Here is a 23,540-nt window from a genome sequence, read left to right on the forward strand (position 1 = left end):
AAGCCAAAGGAGGCCGGACTGGGGCGGGAGCGGCGCCTCGCTTTGGCGCTCCTCACCACACTGGGCTTTTCTTGCTGCTCTTTTTCTAGCTCTTTGAGTTGTAGGGTTAGGTAATTTGTTACCATTGTTTCTTGTTTTTTTGCAATAGGCTTGTAGAGCTATGAACTTCCCTCTCAAGACTGCTTTCGCTGTGTCCCATAGATTTTGGATTGTTGTGTTTTCATTGTCATTTGTTGCCATGATGTTTTTTTATTTCTTCCTTGATCTCTCTGGTGACCCAGTCCTTGTTTAATAGCATGCTGTTTAGTCTCCATGTGTTTGATTTCTTTGGATTGTATTTATTGTAGTTGATTTCCAGTTTTATGCCACTGTGATCTGAGAAGATGCTTGATATAATTTCTATCTTCTTGAATTTGAAGAGACTTTGCCTGTGACCCAGCATATGGTCTATCTTTGAAAATGACCCATGTGCACTTGAGAAGAATGTATATTCTGTGGCTTTGGGGTGAAATGTTCTGAAGATGTCAATTAATTCCATCTGGTCTAGTGGGTCATTTAGGATTGCTGTTTCTTTGCTGATTTTTTGTTTAGAGGATTTGTCCAATGGTGATAGTGGAGTATTAAAGTCTCCTACTATGATTGTATTGCTATTAATCTCTCCCTTGATATCCTTCAGGAGTTTTTTTTTATGTATTTGGGTGCTCCTAGGTTTACATCTGTTTTAGATAAAGACTAGGAGCATTGTCTAGGGGGAAATGGGGCTACCAATGTATGCACTTGTGTAGTCATGTGTAGTACCTGTTAAGGAAAGCACACTTGTGATAAGTTCTAGAGTTTTCTAACAGCCTTATGAAGTAATTAAGTATATCTTGTCCATATACTAAAAGCTCTTTGCCTTTTTAAAAATCCATTTTTTAAATTTATTTTTTCTGTGGTTTACATGAATGACTGCAAGATCTGAATCTACCAGTGTCCTTTATCTGTGCTCTTCAGTACAGTTTATGCATTCTCAGGGAACATCTTATAAAAGGAAGATAAAGCATTGGGAGCACTGCATGGGGACTCTAACATGTGCCTCGTACTGCTTTAAGGTTTTGTGACATAGGCATTGTCACCATTTCACAGGTGAAGAAACATATCCAGACTGGTTCACTTGCCCAAAATGGCCCAAGTAGGAGGCAGTGTCACAGGATTTACACTCAGGATTTTCATCTCCATATTCCTCTGACCACTGCACATTTTGAACATGATGCTCTAGTAACTAGAGTCTAGTTAATATAGCCATACATAGAGTTTCCTATATGTACTTTCCTTCCCACCTCTCACCCTTTAATCATGTAGTTCCTCTACCTGTAATGGTCTTGATTTTATTTACAAGACTAAGTCATCATTCAAGGCTTTATTCAAGTATCACTTCACCCCAGCCAAGCAAGGCAATACTTCCTCTCCCCTGCTTAACTCTTTGCCTACACTTCTCATATCATGATTATATTACCTAAAGGTAACGCCAACTGCTGTAATAGGTGAAATCCAGAATCTCAATAACAATGCAATGGAAGCTTATCTCTCCCTCAGGTAAAGCCTGTTTTTCACTCATGTAATGGTATTTAGCTGGTGGCCTTCGATTCAGTGATGCAGGAACCCAAACTCTTTGCATATTAGGGCTCTGCCATCCCCTAAGACTTTAGTTTCCAGGCAGTGGTCAGGAAAAGAGAGAGTAGGTATGTGGAGGATTGTATGATATGTTTCTTACAGGGGAGGAATGGAAGTAGCAGGCATTATTTATTCCCACATCCCATTGGCCAGACCTCAGTCACATGCCACACTGACCTGCAGGGAGGCTGGGAAATGTCAACTATCTAAATGCCCAGGCAGCAGGGGAAACTAGTTTGGTGAAGACATATTAGTCTCTATCACTCTTACAGAAGAGAGTCAGCATCTCAGTCATCTTTGTAACTTTTGGTGCCTTACACACCATAGATACCCAGGAAAAGTCTGATGAACTTCACAGATTGTAAAGGGGTGAGGGTGCTAGCGCATGTGCCTAAAATGGAAAGTTACCGCACTTCATTATGGTTGCTTAAGGAATGAGCTATTATTCGATGACTAGATTACAGCCTGTTCACTTTTGAATTCCAGCACAAGGGCTAGAACTTGGCAAGAGCTTAATAGATTTTTGTTAAATGAATGAGTTCTTAGAAAATAAAAGGGACAGAGTTAGTTTACATGGACTTAGGAAATACTAATTGATGTGACTTTTAAATTAGATCTTGAGTAACTAGTAGAATTTTGCCAAGTAGAGAAAGCAAAACAATGTTATAGGCAGCAATAATAATGGTGTTCTGTTGTTGTTTTGCTTGTTATTTGAGTAGAAATTTAGAAAACAATCAAATGCTGATAAGTTCAACTATTTTTTTCATTCAGTGTTCAAACATTACAACTTCACTTCAAGTTGTAAGGGTTGGGGAGAGAAACTATATAACCTTACAATCTATATAATCTCTATTGACTAAAAGAATGACACTAAAACCCTTAGCACTAAAATGTTATTTTCTGGAATTTTTTGAGAATTATCAATACAAAGGCAGTGTTGTGATCATTCATCTTCTATGTTGTAATCATTCATTTTTTTGCACCATGTCAAAAAGCTAGGGAGACTGGGTAAGCCGAAGGTTCCTTGCTCATCATTACTCCTTATCATAGCTTCGCAGAGTTGACTCTGCATCAGAATCATCTGTTATACTGATTAGGCTCCTTTTGGAGGCAAGTAACAGGATATTTGGCCAAAATTGCCTTAAAAAATATAAGTTTACTTTTCTCATACAACAAGATGTTTGAAAGTAAGTAGATACAATGATAGCAGGGTCTAGGTTGCTTTCTATGAGCTAATTTTGACTTTTTTTTCATGGTTAAGTGATGGCTGCTAGAGTTCCAAGAAACACACCCCCCCCCCTTACTCCCCACCCCTTCATCTCCCTCACACACAAACACAAGGGCCTTTGAAGACAAAGAATTTTCCCCTTGCCTCTTTTTATTAGAATGGAAAATCTTACCCAGTGGCCTCAATAGCCTTGTGCACAAATTTCATTGGCAAGAAATTAATCATGCTTAGCCCTAAACCTACAGCTGGCAAAAAGGGATGGTATTACAAAGACTGATATTGACCAATCATGACTTATCTCTAGGAGTGGGGAAGGGACCCACTCGCATACCTGAGCAGTGGCACTTAGAAAGTAAATCTTGTCAGCCACACTTGGGGAGATTCAGTCTCTGGAGATTCTGAGTTTAGTAGGTCAAGAAATATTTGCCCTTCATAGGGAGAGAGATCAGAAAGGAGAAAAGCCAGTACTGAGTCCTTTCTTACCTAGGCCTAACATTCTTTTATTGATGATTCAACCAAATTACCATAGCAATTAAACAAATAGATTAGCAATTTTCCTTTGATACTTGGTCTCACGTGGTTGGCACACCTAACACTTTTAAATAAGGTAGTTCTCATTTGGGGGAAATGTTCTTAGTCATTTCAGTCATTTCATTGTCCAGGAAATTTTAAGCCCTATTCTTTACTTGATCTGAATTCCTCACTGCTAGGTAGGGTTTGATTTGGGAAATGACCATTAGATTAGAATTGATTAACAATCTAGAAACTGAAAGGCTTCTGTATATTCTGCATAGAAATACTGCATGAGACTGAGAACCTACATGTTCAACACATGAATGGATGAAAACCAAAGATAGATTTCCATTATTATAATAATTATAGAGCATATAATCTATACTAATAAAAGGATAATATGCAAATTAGACCAGACATCTTCCGGACAAAGCGTGGTGGTGGGGGCTGAGGCAAAGGCGGTTAGGGGTGATCAGGCAGGCAGGGGAGAGCAGTTAGAGGTGATCAGGATGGCAGGGGAGAGCAGTTAGGGGGCGATCAGGCTGGCAGGCAGGGGAGCAGTTAGGGGGCGATCAGGCTGGCAGGCAGAAGTGATTAGGGGCAATCAGGCAGGTAGGCAGGAGAGTGGTTAGGAGCCAGAAGTCCTGGATTGGGAGAAGGATGTCTGACTGCCAACAGTGGAACATCCCCCGAGGGGTCCCGGATTGGAGAGGGTACAGGCCGGGCTGTGGTACCCCCCATCCCCTTGTGCATGAATTTCATGCAACAGGCCTCTAGTCATTATTATAATCATTAATGAACCCTTGTGGAGTCCAACACATAGAGCACCTCCAGCAATCTATGCAAATGCTCACAAATGGAAAATAACAGGGGTAACTAGTCTTTATCCATGTGTTGATATTGTAGCAGGAATTCAGTTGATATCAGAAAGCATATTTTACTTGACCAAGAGCCTGTGGACTTTTGCAAGTTGACAGCTCTTTTATTTCCTCTGGAATATTACAGAAAGTGCTTTCAAACATTTAGCTCACCAAGGCATCCTGAACAGGAGAAGGCTGATTTAGTCAACATCTCTCCATATGTGAACACATATTTACCAGGTACAGAGGTGGTTTCCAAAGTGTGCTTCGCTTGCCAGGCGGAACAGCGGTGGGTGGACAGGGCCCCTCCAGCGCCACCTTTATCTGTCCCATTCGTTGGGTTCAGGATAAGATTTTATTGGATAAAAGATTTTTGGCTTGAAAAATATTTGAAAACTACTACCATAGAAGATTCCAGATAGTTCCCTATCTTTTTTGTAAACCACAATAAGAAAGAAAAGACCTTAAATTGTGGCTAGTGGGATTAAGTTACCTAAAATCCAATTATCAGATGCTGTCTATGAAAAATATTACTAAGGAAAGTTGTATCATTTTCTATTCTGTAAAGTTTTAAGAATTGCATAATTCTTTGTAATGTATTTTAAATTACATAAGAAAATCCTATCTAATAAAAGAGTAATATGCAAATTGACCATCACTCCAACACACAAGATGGCTGCCCCCATGTGGACTCAAGATGGCCAGCAGGGGAGGGCAGTTGGGGGTGACCAGGGGAGGGCAGTTAGGGGTGACCAGGCCAGCAGAGGAGGGAAGTTGGGGACAACTGGGCCTGCAGGGAAGGGCAGTTGGGGGAGACCCAGGCCTGCAGGAGAGAGCAGTTGGGAGAGACCAGGCCTGCAGGGGAGGACAGTTAGGGGTAACCAGGCCTGCAGTGGAGGGCACTTAGGGGTGACCAGGCCTGTAGGGGAGGGCAGTTAGGGCCAATCAGGCTGGCAGGGGAGTGGTTAGGGAGTGATCAGACTGGCAGGCAGAAGTGGCAATCAGGAAGGGGCAATCAGGAAGGCAGGCAGGCGAGCAGTTGGGAGCGAGCAGTCGTGGATTGTGAGAGGGATGTCCGACTGCCCGTTTAGGCCCAATCCTACCAGGATAGGGCCTAAACGGGCAGTCAGACATCCCTTGAGGGGTCCCAGATTGGAGAGGGTGCAGGCTGGGCTGAGGGACACACACCCCCATGCACGAATTTCATGCACCAGGCCTCTAGTCTTCTCATAAAAAATCCCAATACAGAAATACCAGTATAGAGACTAAAATGAGAATAAAGAGAATAAAAACCCTGCTAATTCCATTTCCCTCTCCAAAGGCAACTACTGTTAACAGACTATTTTTTTTTCTGTGTACATACATATTCTGGTGCATATACAGAATTGCTCGTGTTCTTGGTGTGTTATTCTTGATTTGTAGTTTTCTCTTAAGTTTGGGGGAAAGACTAAAGAGACCGTTCCTTAAGGTCCTCAGCTCTATGGGTTTGGTGGCATATGTGCCAAATACTGGAAAATAAAGCTCAAAGTAAGCCAGTGTATTTCCTAAGTGTGTGGAGTCCTGTATTAAGTTCTGTTTACTGGGAATGCTAAAGAGAAGCATGAGAGTTAATAGCCTTTGGGTAGTTTTATAGAAAATATTGACCTACTCACCTACAAGCAAGTGTGCAATCACAGTAGTCATAACAGCCACATCCCGTGGTTTACATCAAATCTCATTTTTTTATTGAAATCTACATTTGAGTTGCAGAACTTTGAATTCAAATTTATAAAATCTATGCAATTTTACCATTTGACACAGGATACATTTTCTTCTAACACAGTTTACAGGTTGTATATCAGTATGAACAATGCAATATATCTTGGTTGAGAAGCAAAAAAAATAAAAAGCAACTGTTGGCTTCTGTGAATAGATACTTTTATGTTTATCTAAATTATACCTTGCCTTCCTAGTTTTCAGTATAATTTCCAGTATAAAAAATCTCTCAAAGAATCTCATTTTAACTGAATATATATTTCTTTAATCCTCATCTGAGGATATGTTGTTTTTTCATTGATTTTTTGAGAGAGAGAACGAAACATTGGTGTGAGAGAGAAACGTCAATCAGTTGCCTCCTATACGCACCACAACTGGGGATCAAATCCGCAACCTAGGTATGTGCCCTGACCAGAATCAAACCCGCAAACTTTTGGTGTATGGGATGATGCTCCAAACAACTGAGCCACCCAGTCAGGTCTTAACTGAATAGACTCTTAAGGCATATTTATGTGGCAAGTTGTCACTTACCTGGTTATTCAGAATATTTAAACATTATTTGTCACGAGAATAGAATAATTCTATTTCTATTCATTTTGTTATCAATATTGTGCATCCTAAATGGATTAGTAATTTTTTTGTTTATAATAAATTCTATAACATTCATAACAATGAGAAAGAGTAAAGCTAAAATAACACAAGGCAGAAAATAAAAATACTTATATTTGCTTATAGAATGTGTTTTTAAACTTCTTGTGGAATGTGTTTTCAAACTTACAATTAACTGTGGGTATATATGGGTCGGATTTTAAACAAAACATTACAGCAAAAACTGTAAAAATAGAATGCAGCGATTTGATAGAAATGACATGAAGTCAAAGATAGACTCATTCCACAAATTTTTATACAGTTTTACTATGAGACTCTGGCTGATAATGTGTTTGTTGAAAAAAGTTACTTAGCTTTTCTAGGCTTCAATTTTCTCGTTTGAATATTAAAAGAAATCAGACTAGGTAATTTCTGAAGACCTTTTCAACTTCTATTATTCCATGAAACTATGTTTCTTAGGTACTTGGGAACCATCTATTTTCTTACTTTTAAAAAAAATCCTCATATGAGGATATGTTTTTATTGACTTTTTTTAGAGAGAGAGGAAAGTAAAGAAACATTAATATGAGAGAGAAACATTGATCAGTTGCCTCCTGTACACACCCTAACCTGGGATAGAACCTGCAACCTAAGTATGTGCCCTGACTGGGAATCAAACCATAACCTTTTGGTGTATGGAATGACCCTCTAACCAACTGATGATCCACTTGGCCAGGGCCATATATTCTCACTTTTTAATTTTTCTATCCCAGATACTCACATGTCAGATCAATTATTTTTCCCACCATAGTTTATTTTATTTTATTTATTTTTTATTTTTTTAAATATATTTTATTGATTTTTACAGGGAGGAAGGGAGAGGGATAGAGAGCTAGAAATGTCAATGAGAGAGAAACATCGACCAGCTGCCTCCTGCACACCCCCAACTGGGGATGTGCCCACAACCAAGGTACATGCCCTTGACCGGAATCGAACCTGGGACCTTCCAGTCCGCAGGCCGATGCTCTATCCACTGAGCCAAACCGGTTTCGGCTGGTTTATTTTTTTTATTTTTTTAGCTATAATTGACATATAACATTGTATTAGTTTAAGGTGTATACATAATCCTATATAATAAAAGGCTAATATGCACAAAGACCGAACTGCAGAACAACCGAACAACTAGTCACTATAACGTATGCTGACCACCAAGAGGTGCACACGGAACATGGTGGGCGTGGGCAGCAGGCAACAGAGCGCGGAACATGACGGGCGTCGGCTGTGGCAGGATGGTGGAACAGGTGAGTGGGGGTGCCAGACCAAGGCGGGGCGCCAGTCGCTGTCATTGGGGTGAGCCTCTGGTGGTTACTGAAAATTCTTTGCTCCCACGGGCTACGGTCCCGCCCTGGGCTCGCACCTGCTGCCAGTGCCAGCCCCATTCACACCTGCTACTGGCATCGGAGCCACTGCTCGCAACTGCTGCCGGTTCCCTGATCGCTCAGCGCTGTCAGTAGTTGTGGGCTGTTGCTGCTGGCCCCAACTGCCCCTCAGGGCTTCTCCACCTCCCCCTGCTCCTGAGCAGTGATCAGGGCTGGCAGCCGACTCTTGCACCTGCTGCCGACACCGGAGCTGCCACTCACACCCGCTGCTGGTGCCGTCCCAATCGCTTTGCGCTGTCAGCGGGTGCAAGCAGCCTGATGCCATCAGCATGTGGGAGCTGTGGGAGCGGAAGCAGGGCTGCCGGCAGACGGGATCAGGGGCCATGGCGGGAGGGGCTGGAAGGGGGCGCAAAGGATGGGCCAAGACCTGCCCCTGTGCCCACCGCAGCCTTGTGGCCCACAGTTCCTTTCAAGGTGCACAAATTTGTCCACTGGGCCCCTAGTAATTTGATATATCTATATATTTTGAAATGAGTTGTACAGCAGTTGAATTAACAGTTATCATTTCATGTAGTTACAATTATTTTTCCTGTCATGAAAACTTTCAAGTCAGATCAATTTTTAACAGATCTTTTGAACTTTCTCTGGGACCAAGGATTTTAAAAGATATACATGAACACAATGAAAAAATAATTAACGTCCCTAAGCTACCATATTTCATTTAAGCCATCATTGTTGAAAAACAAAACATTTCACTTAAATTACTTTTCTGGATAACTGGCACCTATTTTCTTGAATATAATTTTTTATTTTAACATTTTCTTTAAAGAAAATCTCTAAACTCTACTGTACATTTTAATGCCTTTTAAAACAAAATATTTCCATATCATCTTTTTTCTTTTCATTTTCTTAAAAATGTAAAATTACCTTCCTAAGCATCTGTTATGATATGGGGGATCCTTCAGGGCCAGTTCAGGTATGAAGGTGTCATACTAAGGGTTCATTTGGTGGCAGGTGACAGAAATCCAACTCAAGCTGGTAAGGAAGGCATTGGCTCACTTCACAGAAACAGATGCTTCCAGGTGTATGAGCAATGTGATTATTAGTTTGAAGTTTTCTTCCCTTTCTATATGAAGAATCTGCTTTGTTCTGTACATTTTGTTCTCTGGAAGGATTGTCAACAGTCTGGAGCTTAGCAAAAAAGCTCTCTTCCAGTGGTTTTAGTGAATACCTTATATCTGACCTTTATTGGTGAGGCATGAGCCACATGCTCATAGCTGAAACAATCAGTGTGGTTGAGAGGGAGTTCCCCCATTGGTCAGGCCTGTCCTGTCCCTGGACTGTTGCTGAAGCATGGAGTTTGGGAAGGTGAGAATGACAGTCTCTCATGAACCACATGGATAGGGAAAAGGGGAGATGGGGATTCCACAAAAGAATATAAGTGTGGGAGAAACCAAGATGGCGGCATAGGTAAACACCTATACTGCTGCCTCGCACAACAATTTCAAAACTGCAACTGGAAGACAGAGCAGACAGTGTCCAGAACCACCGGAAAGCTGGCTGAGTGGAAATTCTACAACTAAAAGGAAAGAGAAAAGGACACTGAGACTCAGAGGAGCTGTGGAGGACAGAGGTGCAGAGACCCACGCGTGTGTGCGGAGAGGGCGGGTGGCTGAATACGCGTCTGGCTTACTCGCGGCACGCGGAGAGGGCTGGCAGCAAGTGCGTGGCTAGCTTTCTTGTTCAGGAGGGAAACAAAACCTCTCAACTGCACTGAAATCCAGTTCCGGGTGAGACTTTGGATACCAAGACTCACTCGGGGAGAAACTGGACTGTCTGGCAGCAGGTGAAACTCGAGAGCAGCCTTCTCTCAGGGGTGCGTGCAGCCATTGCTGCGAGACACTGAGACACAGGGGCCTCTTAGGGCGGGGCTGATGGGAAACCAAGGCTGTCTGCTCCACCCTGAGACCCCACCCCATACAAGCTGAACACAGAAGCTCTCCCAGCGGAGACACAGCTGATCCTCACAGCCAATTGGCCTGGAGGTCAACTTCCCCCAGTGATACTAACAACAATCTAGGCTTAACTACAAGAAGACTGCACACACAGCCCACAAAGGGGTACAACAAGAGTGTCCACCTCAGGTAACTGGGGAGGCTGAGCCACTGGGCCCTGCTAGGAAACCTAGCCCACAAAGCCACTCTATCAACTCAGGGAAGCAACCAAAATGTGGAGACAAAGAGGCAGGTCACAAATGAAAGAAATGGAGGAAAGCAAGCGAATGGATATAGAGTTCAGAACCACGGTTTTAAGGTTTTTCAAGAATTTCCTAGAAAAGGCCGATAAATTTAATGAGACCCTTGAGGATATGAAAAGGGATCAACTAGAAATTAAGCATACACTGACTGAAATAAAAATATTATACAGAGACCTAAAAGCAGACTAGAGGATCGCAAAAATCAAATCAAAGATTTGGAATACAAAGAAGCAAAAAACACTCCTCCGGAAAAGAAAAAAGAATCCAAAAATGTGAAGATAGTGTAAGGAGCCTTCAAGCATACCAACATCAGAATTATGGGGGTCCCAGAAGAAGAGAGAGAGCAAGATACTGAAAACCTATTTGAAGAAATAGTGACCGAAAATTTCCCCCACCTGGTGAAAGAAGAAGACTTACAAGTCCAGGAAGTGCAGAGAACCCCAAACAAAAGGAATCCAAGGAGGACCACACCAAGACACATCATAATTAAAATGCCAAGAGCAAAAGACAAAGAGAGAATATTAAAAGCAGCAAGAGAAAAACAGTTAGTTACCTGCAAGGGAGCACCCATACAATTGTCAGCTGATTTCTCAACAGAAACTATGCAGGCCAGAAGGGAGTGGCAAGAAATATTCAAAGTGATGAATAGCAGGAAACTACAACCAAGATTACTCTACCCAGCAAAGCTATCATTCAGAATTGAAGGGCAGATAAAGAGCTTCACAGATAAGAAAAAGCTAAAGGAGTTCATCACCACCAAGCCAGAATTATGTGAAATGCTGAAAGGTATTCTTTAAGAAGAGGAAGAAGAAGAAAAAGATAAAGATTAAAATTATGAACAACAAATACTTATCTATCAAGAAGTGAATCTAAAAACCAAGGGAATAAAAAAATCTTATGAACAGTATTAACTGGTGAATATAATAGAATCAGGGGCATAGAAGGGGAGTGGACCGACAATTCTCAGGGGAGAAGGGGAGTGGGGGGTGCGGGAGGAGACTGGACAAAAAGCATGTACCTATGGATGAGGACAGTGCAGGGGGGAGATAAGGGCAGAGGGTGGGGTGAGAGCCTGGTGGAGGAGAGCTATGGGGGAGAAAAGAGGAACATTTGTAATAATCTGAACAATAAAGATTTATTAAATTAAAAAAAATATATGAGTGTGCTGTGACCCCAAAAAAGGGCTGGGGCAGGTAGGAAATGCTTGTCAGGCCAAAGCTTCAAATATCCCTTATGGAAAAGATATATATCCCCACATTTTGTAGCCTTAGATTGCTATCTTTTTTATCTCCCGCTGTCAGTTGTTACTCATGCTGTTGTCAGTTTGCCTCTATCACAATCTCTTCCTACATTTTAACTTATAATAGTTTATCTTCCAAAGGTTTAGAGACCAGATGAGCAAAGTCATTAGAATTGTTTTCAAAATAAGAGTTAATGGGCTCAGAGGTGAGGCCTCAAGTGTCTCTCTTTGAGTGAGGAGTATACACTTTCTACTTTTTAATAGATTTCATGTTATTTCTTATGACCCTTTAAAGGGCATTTTTGCATATTTTCTGATATTTATTTATTTACTACTTATCTACACTAATAAAAGAAAGATGCAAATTGACCATATCTCTGTGATGCCCACCAGCCAATCAGTAGTGAGTATGCAAATTAGCCCAACAAAGATGGAGGGTTAATTTGCATATGAAGGCATGGAGTGGTCAGGCGGGGCAGGATGTCTGCTATGAGGGGGAGGCAGGGGGTACAGGGAGCTACAGGAGCGGCGCTCCAGCTGGGAGCGAGGACCTGCAGGCTCCTGGGCGGCTGGGAGCGAAACCAGAGGAAGGAAGGCCTATTCTTGCATGAATCTTCATGCAATGGGCCTCTAGTTTATTTATAAAAGTGCCTTCTTAATAGAGCATATACCATTGTAATTTCAAGAACCAAAGACTATGACCAGTAAATGCTATGGACATTGCTTTAAGTAAAGGTTACACTTTTGTGATTTTCCTAAATTTAAGTGGTTTTCTGAAGTGAGACTGGTGGTATGTGTTCTTTTGAAAATGGAAACATAATAGAAAATAAAAAGAGCTGACCAATTACTTATAAGTTGCTTTCCTGGACTTATTAGAATACTGGTACTTTATTTTACCTTTCTCCCTGCAGTACCTCTCTGATCTCAAATAAGTACTTTGGCTTCTATGGTGGAGAGTATAGGGAAACAGAACAAAAATTTTTAGAACACAAAACTGTGTAAACACCCACAGATAGCATATACTGTGCAACATTCCAAGTCTTGATTATGTTAAAAAGAACCACAATATTAATAAAATAAAATTTTAAAAGCTTCATTTTAGCCAGTAGTTTATATCTACTGTAAATAACCATTTGTACTTGTTGGCTATTTTAAAATATTCTTCATAAGTGGTGGAATTGGCTGACTTGGGGAATTTCATAAAGGAGGTTATTCTAGTGACACTGCCCCAGAGTATCTATGTAATTCTTCTAATGAGAGAGGTGAAGAAATGACAGTGGTGAGTGTTATTATATTCATCTAATCAAGAAGTCAGCCTCGAATGAAAGAGGTGAAAAGCATGATAAAGAAAATCAATGGGATTGAGTAGTAAATTCTTCAAGACTGGTGATACCTTGTCCTGCTTCATAGGAAAAGCAAAAAGATTCTTAGAGAATTGTGATTATTTTGATTATTAGCTAACCAGAGGCCCGGTGCACAAAATTCATGCATGGGGGTGGGGGGGTGTCCCTCAGCCCAGCTTGCACCCTCTCCAATCTGGGACATCCCTCTCACAATCCAGGACTGCTGGCTCCCAACTGCTCGCCTGCCTGCCTTCCTGATTTCCCCTAACCGCTTCTGCCTGCCAGCCTGATCACCCCTTAACCACTCCCATGCCAGCCTGATTGATGTCTAACTGCTCCCCTGCCAGCCTGTTTGGCCCCAACTTCCCTCCTCTGCCGGCCTGGTCACCCCTAACTGCCCTCCTCTGCAGGGTTGATCGCTTCCAACTGCCCTCACTTGCAGGCCTGGTCCCTCTCAACTGCCTTCCCTTGCAGGCCTGGTCCCTCCCAACTGCCCTCCCCTGCTGGCCATCTTGTGGTGGCCATCTTGTGTCCACATGGGGGCAGGATCTTTGACCACATAGGGGCAGCTATCTTGATCTTGTGTGTTGGAGTAATGGTCAATCTGCATATTACTCTTTTATTACATAGGATAGAGGCCTGGTACATGGGTGGGAACCAGCTGGTTTGCCCTGAAGGGTGTCCTGGATCAGGGTGGGATTCCCTTGGGGTGTGGAGAGGCCTGGGCGAGAAGCCTGTGGTGGTTTGCAGGCCAGCCACGCCCCTGGCGACCCAAGCAGAGGCCCTGGTATCTGGAATTTATTTACCTTCTACAATTGAAATTTTGTAGCCTGGAGTGGAGCCAAGCCTCCTGCTCGCTCCGTGGCTGGCAGCCATTTCTCTTGGGATTGATGTATCTTCTATAATTGAAACTTTGTATCCTTGAGTGGAGGCCTGGGCCCGCCAGAGTGTGTGGAAAGCTTGGCTTCCTGTGTTGCCGGGGAAACCCAAGCCTCTCTTCTGGTAGCCATCTTGGTTGGGGTTAATTTGCATACTCACCCTGATTGGCTGGTGGGCGTGGTTTGGCTGGTGGGCATGGCTTGTGTGGCGGAGTGATGGTTAATTTGCATATTACTCTTTTATTAGAGAGGATAACCAATACTATTGAACGCTTACCATATGCATGGTTGGAACTACTCTAGCCTCCATTGTACAGAAAAGGAATTAGTTTCAATTTGGTGGATTATGGAGCTGAACTTCAGGCCCAGGTTTGTCCACTCCAGAGCCAGCAGACCTCTAATATTGGATAAATAATTTCCTCAATGCTTGGCAGCCCCAGACTGACGTAGCAACTCAAAGATGTCACCAAGGAACCAGCTCCTTCTGTTTTACTTATGTACTACCTTTGGTTTAGGACCTTTTAATCTCATGGTTGAAAGATGGGTGCTGGCCCTTCAGCTATGTACCTACATTCTAGGAAGAAGAAAGGGAAATATTAGAGGGTAACGAGTAAATAGTATGATCCTTGAAAGCCTTGCCTCATTGTTTGGGAATGAAATTCCCCTGAGAGACTCCCATTTATATCTCATTACAGAGAACGATGACCCATGGCCACCTCTAGCTGCAAAGCAGCTAAGAATTGGAGTACTTGGCTCTCAGCCTACATAGTATAGGAAACCTAGAGAGAAGGGATTGAAGTGGGTGTTTATGGGGGGTATGCCTTACAGGTTTTTTAGTTATTTTGTGTAAGTTTATTTTTTCTGGGATACTGTAAACCTATGGAGAACAAAGAATATGTTTTCATATCTGAATTGCCCACTCTAATGGGCAAGTGACTACTATAGCACTTATTCCAATATCTAAGACATTGTGGCTACTCAGATCAATGTTGGTGGTGGTGGTTTAACTTTAATTTAGAAATAACAGCCATGCAAGAATTAATGACCCTAGTTTATCTGAAAATGATGGAATCTGTAGATTTCTCTCTGGTGACTTATTTACTCATATCAACACTGGAAAATTACCTGGAGCTTTTGTGCTTCATCGAAGCAGAGAAGACAATTTAATGGTAGTATTACTTGGAAATTTGAAGTATAAGTCACAAAAACAAGGTGGAAATAAATCATAGAAAAGTATGATGGTCAACAAGGGCTTTTTCAAGAGAGGTAAAAAGATAGATAAGAATTAGAATAAGGTATTATAATCAAAGAAAAGATTAACGATTAAAAACTAAGAATAGTCTAAAGTATTTTAGCCATTCAGAGTTCTAAGGGGAAAAATAAGTACAAGTCATTCATTTAAACTGCTCAAATTGCTATTTAATTTATTTGTTTAACTCTCAGATTGCCAAAAGAGGATAAATAAATAAATAAATAAATCTCAGATTGCCATTCTGTATCTATACTGTTTCTCCTTCAGAACAGATCTTGTTTGTTGCCCCCCTGTCATCTTATTCTTAATTATAAATCATGGGGGATGAAGATAAAACAGTTGAACATGAAGATTTGGAACCATCCACAGGGATGAATCACACAGCCTCTGCGAATCAACAAATACAGGTAAATCTGAAATCATATGAAGTGCGTCCCAACTATTTCCTTAAGGAAAGGACTATACATATTTGTTTCTAAATCTATGATAGAATTTTTTTCTTTTCATTATATCACTCAGTTAACAATTCTTCCTGTTCTTTTATTTTTAATTATGTTTTTATTGATTTCATGAGGAAGGGAGAGTGAGAGAAAGATAGAAACATCAATGATAAGAGAGAATCATTGATTGCCTGCCTCCTGCATGCCCCCTACTAGGGATCCAGCCCATAACTCCAGCATGTGCCCTGACTGGGAATCAAACTGTGACCTCATGGTTTATAGGTCGAAGCTCAAACACTGAGCCACACCATCTGGGTAATTATTCCTGTTCTTAATCCCCAAACTCATACAGTCCAGGTTAGGTGTGACTACCAGTTTTCCCAGATAGTCATTAGTAGCTGGCCCAACATAAGGCTAGAAAAATAAAGAACCTGTGAATTTCTTTATGTTCCCAGCCAAACCCTTACTATATCTAGTAGGGTTTTTTTGTTGTTGTTGTTGCTTAAATTCAAGCAGATGAATAAGTGAGAATTGATTTTCACCAAAGATAGTTATCTTCTTCTGGATTACTTTTATATATTTACCAACTATTGCCTTAAATCATATCTTTTTGTCTGTTTGTTTGTTTGTTTTTAATCTTCACCTGAGGATATGTTTTATTGACTTTTTAGAGAAAGAAGCAGGGAGAGAGAGAGAAAGAGAAACATCATGGGAGAAACATGATTGGTTGCCTCTCATACACACCTTGACGAGGGATGAACTCACAAACTAGGTATGTGCCCTGACCAGGAAGCGAACCTGCAACCTTTTGGTGTATGGGACAACTCTCCAACCAACAGAGCCACTGAGCCAGGGCTTGAATCATATCTTAAATAGGCTCATTTTTAAACCCAGGATTGTAAAACATAATGAAATTTTATGTGACTCAAACATTCATGAGACAAATAATGACTCAATGGTAAATATACCCAATATAGTTCTTGTTCCAAGTATTAGCTGATTAACTAATAATAAAGCCATACATTTCCTGGTACTAGCTTTGATTGTAGTAATAGGAATTTGATTTGTGATGTGATGGCTCAGTAACTTAAAAAAAATTTATACCAAATATACAATTTTAAGTATATTTTTTTTCTAAAAATTTCCTTAAACACAGGAGGAACCTATTACAAACCAAATAGGATTAGATGAAAATGAATCACCTGAAGGAAGTAGCGCTTTGACCAGCAGTGGGGAAAGACTACAAGAAACACCAACTGAATTAAATCATTTGCAAAGACTAAGGCAAGCATTTGCTTGCCCTCCACATGGCTTACTGGATAAAGTAATAACAAATGGTATGTAAATGATAAGGATGAATTCAGAAACAGAGGGTAAAATACGAAGTTGTTATATAATGGGAGATTCTAAATAATATGGTTTAAAGAACAAAAAGAAGTTACTTCTCTCACACATTAAAAACTACTAGGTGAAGAATCCACAACGGTAAGTTGCTCTGCTCCATACAGTCATTCAGGAGTCCAGGCTGAAGGGCTCCACCATGTTTGACACCAGGCTTCCAAGAGCGCTGTGGTCATTGCCATTCCAGACACCTGGAAGAGGCAAAGAGCAGGGATCAAGGACCTTTTCCTTTTTTGTATCTGAGTTATTTCACAGGATTATGTTAGGGCTCCAATGAGAAAAGTGATTGAGAACTTGCTTGTAAACAGAAAAGCACTACATAAGTGTTGCTTGTTATTACTGTGAGTTAAATGCAACTAATGTTCGAGGGAACACAGCTCAGTTTATACTTCCTAATGAATCATGTCATTTTATAAGTAAAGATCTTGGTTTGCAATTCAACTTATTCCAATAAAGATGCTATTACTTAAAATATTTGGGGAATTTTTCTTTGGGGAATTTATTTCAACATGGTTTTGAATATTGTTAGGGTTGAGATCTATTTGTCTTTTAGGCATGGATTTAGTTTTTGGAGGCTGCCAAACATTATTCTGATACCAATTTGATGAATAAATGGATGTTCAAATTGAGTAATGCTGGGTTTTGTTCAAGAAAGGAAGTGCATGTGTTTGTGTTTATGTGTGTGTTATGCATATTGGAGGAGGTATACCGTATTTTCTGGCGTATAAGATGACTGGGCGTATAAGATTTTCCTGGGTTAAAAAGTCGTCTTATATGCCAGAAAATACAGTAGTATAATAGGAAAAAGGGGAAGGGGTTTGAAAATTGCCTGTAAAGGCAAATTTAAAAACAATTTCACAAATTGTATTGAGGAATGACAGCATCATGGAAATAAATAGATTGTCTCCCAAAGTAAATATGTTGAAAAATGTAACACATCTGATCTAGAGATTATGTTTATTGAAAAATTAGACTCACTTCTTTGTAGTTGTATTTCATTTGGGAGCTCTGAACGACATTTTTATCATTCTCAACCAGGGCAATGGACGCCAAGTCTAATACATTATACTATAGGGCCTAGATATGTTTTCAATAAAATTAGGTATGTTTCTAAACTACCATGAGAAAAAGAAACCTCAAACTTCATGTAAAACACATAGAAAATACCATGTTCCAAAATATAGCCATATAGTCAATATAGCTACAGATAATTTAATACCTTTTCTGTCCTTTGTATTAATTTTTTAAAACTTGCACCATTTAAATTATGGCACATTTCTAGTTAAAACATTTACAGTAAAACAGTTAAAGATGGAGTATAAATTAATGATGTGATTTGAGACTAATTTTTTTAAAATTCTATAGTCATTGTCCATAAGGTGCCAGAGAAATGTGACTCAGTATATAACTACCTCTTCACTTATTTTTCTGTACTTCTATTTCTAAGGCTTACAAGACTGCTTTTTTCCTATACTACTTCCTGTGCCCATTCAGAATAAATAAGTATTCTTATTAAGAAGTAAACTTTACATGTGAATATGCAAATTACCAAAATCATAAATGAGAAATAAATTATTAACTGAATTAAATGTGATTTATGGAACTCTTATAAATGTACATTTGCTATGTATTTAGAACTGCATTTTGAATATGAGGAATTAAAAGAAAATTAGAGGTGTAAAAAAGTGGTCTTAAAGTAGAAAAAAATTTTAAATTATTGACACAGTGTTTATTTCCATCAATATATAATTTATATTATCAATGTATATTTATTGGCCAAGTATATTGCCAATATATACTTATTAACACAGTAATTATTTGTTCTCATCAATAAGTGGATAATCAGATCTCATTATGCGATAACCAAGTTCCATTAAAGTGGAAAACTCCTCATTCTACCTGGCTGAATTTAGTATAAAAATGGGTTTATGCTGTGAGAAAGTAAAATTTAGTAGCTGGCAATTCCTGCTTCCCTATTACACCTCTAACACTGCATAGAAATGTCAGCCCCTATAGCTTTTGGAAAATACCAAAGGCCCCTTTGTTATTTAACTGTAATAGCACCATAAGCCTAGAAAATCTGGAACAGTTCCATGAGGGTTTAAAAAATGGAATGTTGGATTCCATCTCTAGCAATATGGTAGATAAAATCAATTAAAAATTTTACTTTTACCAATGAAAACATCTAAAAAAATAGTTTAAGTCTTTTTTAATGTATCTTTTATCTATCAAGGAAACAGAAAATTATCAGGACACCAAAACAAAGTATGAGAGAGAAGTAAGCCTTCAATCTAGCTTTCACCCTGAAAGCTTCCGCAAAATACCGATGATCTTGAGATTTATTTTAAGAACTATGAGAGTATAGGAGACTACACTAGAGCCTAGGTTGGGAGAGGTGTAATAAAAGAAATCATTCTCTCTTACCCATACACAGCTGGAACCCAGTGTCATGGTGAATTTGAGGTAAACCTGCCCTAAAGATGGGGCCAGCAGCTAAACCTATCTGAGGGAGAGTATCCACTGAAAATGTGTAACTTCATGGTGATTTGTGTTCCAAAGTCAGTGAAGAAAATCAAGCTGAAAATATGTCTAAAAGTGGTCCTGAATTATTAGCTTCTGAGTGCACAATAGAAGCAAATTCAGAGCCTATCTGGCAGAGCTCACATTCAACCTAAGGCTCCAACAACTCTCAAAGATAAAGTTCCAAGGAAGTGGTTACTATTGCAAAACAAACCAAAAAGTATCACAATGTGAACAAGAAAACAGATTTCAAAATTTTGCATTATATGAAAATACTAGAGGTCCAGTGCACGAAATTCATGCACGGCGGGGGGGGAGGGGTCCCTCAGCCCAGCGTGCACCCTCTCCAATCTGGGATCCCTTGAGGGATGTCCAATTGGGCAGTCGGATATCCCTCTCACAATCCAGGACTACTGGCTCCCAACTGCTCGCCTGCCTGCCTTCCTGATTGCCCCTAACTGCTTCTGCCTGCCAGCCTGATCACCCCCTAACCACTCCCCTGACAGCCTGATTGATGCCTAACTGCTTCCCTGCCAGCCTGGTCACCCCTAACTGCCCTCCCCTGCAGGCCTGGTCACCCCTAACTGCCCTCCCCTGCAGGCCTGGTCCCCCCCAACTACCCTCCCCTGCTGGTCTGGTCCCCCCCAACTGCTCTCCCCTGCAGGCCTGGGTCCCCCCCAACTGCCCTTCCCTGCAGGCCCGGTCGCCCCCAACTTCCCTCCTCTGCTGGCCTGGTCACCCCTAACTGTCTCCCCTTCAGGCTTGATCGCCCCCAACTGCCCTCCCTTGCAGGCCTGGTCCCTCCCAACTGCCCTCCCCTGCTGGCCTGATCGCCCACAACTGCCCTCCCTTGCAGGCCTGGTCCCTCCCAACTGCCCTCCCCTGCTGGCCATCTTGTGGTGGCCATCTTGTGTCCACATGGGGGCAGCCATCTTGTGTGATGGAGTGATGGTCAATTTGCATATTACTCTTTTATTAGATAGGATAATATTTTGGGTATTTCTAAAGAAGTTGAGATTATAACAATTATGAGTACAAAATAAGTAACTATTTTAAAAATGAACATAGATATTCTATTAACCTTTTGCACTCGGATGTCGAGTGTGACTCGACACGGTTAGCATCAGTAGCAGCTCGAGAAAAAAGCAAGCGAGTGCAAAGGGTTAAGAAACAAATTGAATTTCTAGAAATGAAGGTTATGGTATAGTAATTGAAATAGAAAACTTAGTAGCTAGCTTAGGCAATAAAGTAATAAAAAGAGAATTGATGAACTAGTAAATAGGTCTGAAGAGGTTATCTAGAACGTAGTGCACACAGACAAAAATAGGTAATATGAAAACTAGGGTTAGCAACATATGTGTAACTATCTAGTCATAGTTCCAGAAAAAGAGAATAGGAAGAATGGCGAAGAAATATTTGAAGAAATGAAGACAGAATTTTCCAGAATTGATGAAAACCAAAAGGAATCCATTCCTAAACATAACATAATTAAAAACAGCCAAATAAAATTTTCCTAAAAGAACTGAAGTTAAACTTAAAATGAAATTAACAACAGCAAAAGCCAGCAAACCAAGTAATAATATTTTCAAGTAACTGAGAAACTCTCAACCTAGGATTGTATACCCAGAAAAACTAACTTTTAAAAATGAGAATAAAGATAATTGTAGACAAAACAGAATTGACTACCAACAGATCCTAATGATAAATATAGCATACTTTACTGCCAAGTGTTTCTATACCACTCAGGTCATTTGAAATGGTAAATTATGAAATTTGCATTTTTGTGCATAATTTTTCCTGGCACATTAATACTTTACATCATCAAGCAATAGAAGTGAATTGAAAACAAACAAACAAAAAATCTGGTATATGCTTTCTTACAATTAAAGATTAAGACCTTGCCCTAGCAGTTTTGGCTCAGTGGATAGAGCGTCAGCCTGCAGACTGAAGGGTCCTGGTTCAATTCCAGTCAATGGCACATGTCCAGGTTGTGGGCTCGATCCCCAGTAGGGAGGCAGCCAATCAATGATTCTTTTTCATCATTGATGTTTCTATCTCCCCCTTTCCTTTCCTCTCTGAAATCAATAAAAATGTATTTTTTAAGTGTTCTTTTTTTTTTAAGATTAAAGCCTTGCTAATATAAGGACCTTTTAAAAAGCTGCAATCTCTGTGGAAGTGCCTTCTTTTTAGGCAGTTAGTTGCTGGTTTAGGAACTTCATAAGACCATTAACTTTCTACCTTCCACTATCTAATGAAACCATATGTCAATGAAGAAGCCGACAGTACGGATGAAGAAGCTGCGAACACTTTTCACTCAGTTAATTAAAACAACATTTGATTGATGGAAAAGACTGCAGATTTAGATGGAACTCCTCTCTATTGAAAGCAAAGCCCTCAAGATTCTCCATCTTGAAATAGGAGGTGTGGTTCCAGGGTTATGGTGTGCAAAGAAGAGACTAAAGGAGGGAGAGACAAATGTCAGTGGAGATTTAACTGCGTTGGTACTTTTTTTTAGGATTGTTATTATTTTTGTTAGTGTTTTGGTCACAAGTTTTGAGTTTAGAGTGGTCTGGCCAATTCTGTTTTCCCATGAGCCTTTCTATTTTCAGTGTATAGTTTTGTAGAAAACAAGGTTTTCAAACAGGGAAAAGTATTTCACATTCTAAGAAATGCCTCTACCAAAGGGAATACTTTAGGCAACTATTGTCTCAGGTGAAAGGTGTGAGATGCCATAATGAATGATGATTAAAAAAAAAAATAGGTAAGGCCCGGCCGGTGTGGCTCAGTGGTTGAGCATTGACCTATGAACCAGAAGATCACGGTTCAATTCTCAGTCAGGACACATGACTTGGCTGTGGGCTCAATCTCCAGTGGGGGCCATGCAGGAATCAGCCAATCAATGTTTCTCTCTCATCTTTGATGTTTCCATCTCTATCTCCCTCTCCCTTCCTCTCTGATATCAATAAAAATATTTTTTTTAAAATAGGTAAGTATGTGGGTAATTCTAAACAAACATTGACTGTAGAAAAGAAACAATAATAATGTCTGCTTCAAGGCAGAACTAAAATACTGGCGTGTGATTGATTGTTCAAGTATTCTCATGTTCCTGTGAAGAGGGTAAAGATAGTGATTCTCTTTTTAATATTAACTACTGGGATACTTATGGTAAAACTATAAAGAAAAATAAGAAAATGGCAAAAAAAAAATTCAAGATAGTAGTTCCTTCTGGCAATGTGAGAGGAAATGGGGATGGGACTAGGAGCAGGGCACTTAGGTGGATTCAAAGCCAGGGTAACAGTCTATTTCTTCATATGTTGGTAATTCTGATTGTTCATGGTAATTATGTTCTTAAACTTACACATGGTTATAAGTATTTGTATACGTATTCAATGGTTTTTTTTTTTTAATTTAGGTTATATTTAAACATGCATATAACAACTTATTGATAGAAACTCGTTTTCCTGGTTTATTTCAGTTACCATGGTTGTTCTCCTGTGGGCTGTAGTTTGGTCAATCACTGGCAGTGAATGTCTTCCCGGAGGAAACCTGTTTGGGATTATAATCCTTTTCTATTGTGCCATCATTGGAGGCAAACTTTTTGGGCTCATCAGGTTACCTACGTTGCCTCCACTGCCTCCTCTTCTTGGTAAGTGCTAAACACTTCCTGTCTTCTTCCGTGTAAATCCTGTTTTAAGAACAGTAGTTTTTCCAAACTTTGGGAAATAAAGGAATAAACTATTTCTGTATTTTCTGTGCTGGAGCTACAAGTAAACACTGAAAATTAAATTTTGAGGAATTTTGTGAGCCCGTTGTGAAAAATGATGATTTCAAAAAATTAAATTATAAATACTTAGAGTTAAGTAACCTGCATTGAAAACAAGAGCAATAAATACTTAAAATTGATCATAAATCTGATCCTAAGTCTTTTTGCTACATTTCTCCTTATCACTGCTCTTTGAGATTATGGAAATACTACACAATGGTGTGACACTGCCCATTTCTTCAACTCCACATTCTGTGACATCATGTTCAAAGCTTAACATGGGCCAGGATGGAAGTATTTATAAGACAGAAACCAACATATGCTACAAATCAAGACTTGATATCTTGTAAGTCACTCACATCTTTGACAAACAAGTGAGATTACAACACATATTTTCTTCTTATTCATTTATATAAACAAACGAAAATATCAACCAATATTTCTGGTGATGCTAGTACTCATCAGTGATG

At 40.0% G+C, this 23,540-nt stretch overlaps 1 protein-coding gene across 1 annotated transcript in view; it reads left to right on the forward strand.

Annotated features, from left to right (window-relative positions):
• The first annotated feature begins 15,263 nt into the window (after positions 1–15,263).
• The window catches only part of SLC9B2 (solute carrier family 9 member B2), a 39,811-nt gene continuing 31,534 nt past the window's right edge, over positions 15,264–23,540 (forward strand). Inside the window, 3 exon segments of the mRNA XM_028158594.2 lie at positions 15,264–15,353; positions 16,543–16,723; positions 22,783–22,953. Of these exon segments, the coding sequence (XP_028014395.2) occupies positions 15,264–15,353; positions 16,543–16,723; positions 22,783–22,953 (442 nt within the window).

The sequence above is a fragment of the Eptesicus fuscus genome, chromosome 2 (genome assembly GCF_027574615.1).
Source record: "Eptesicus fuscus isolate TK198812 chromosome 2, DD_ASM_mEF_20220401, whole genome shotgun sequence".
Lineage (NCBI taxonomy): Eukaryota > Metazoa > Chordata > Mammalia > Chiroptera > Vespertilionidae > Eptesicus > Eptesicus fuscus.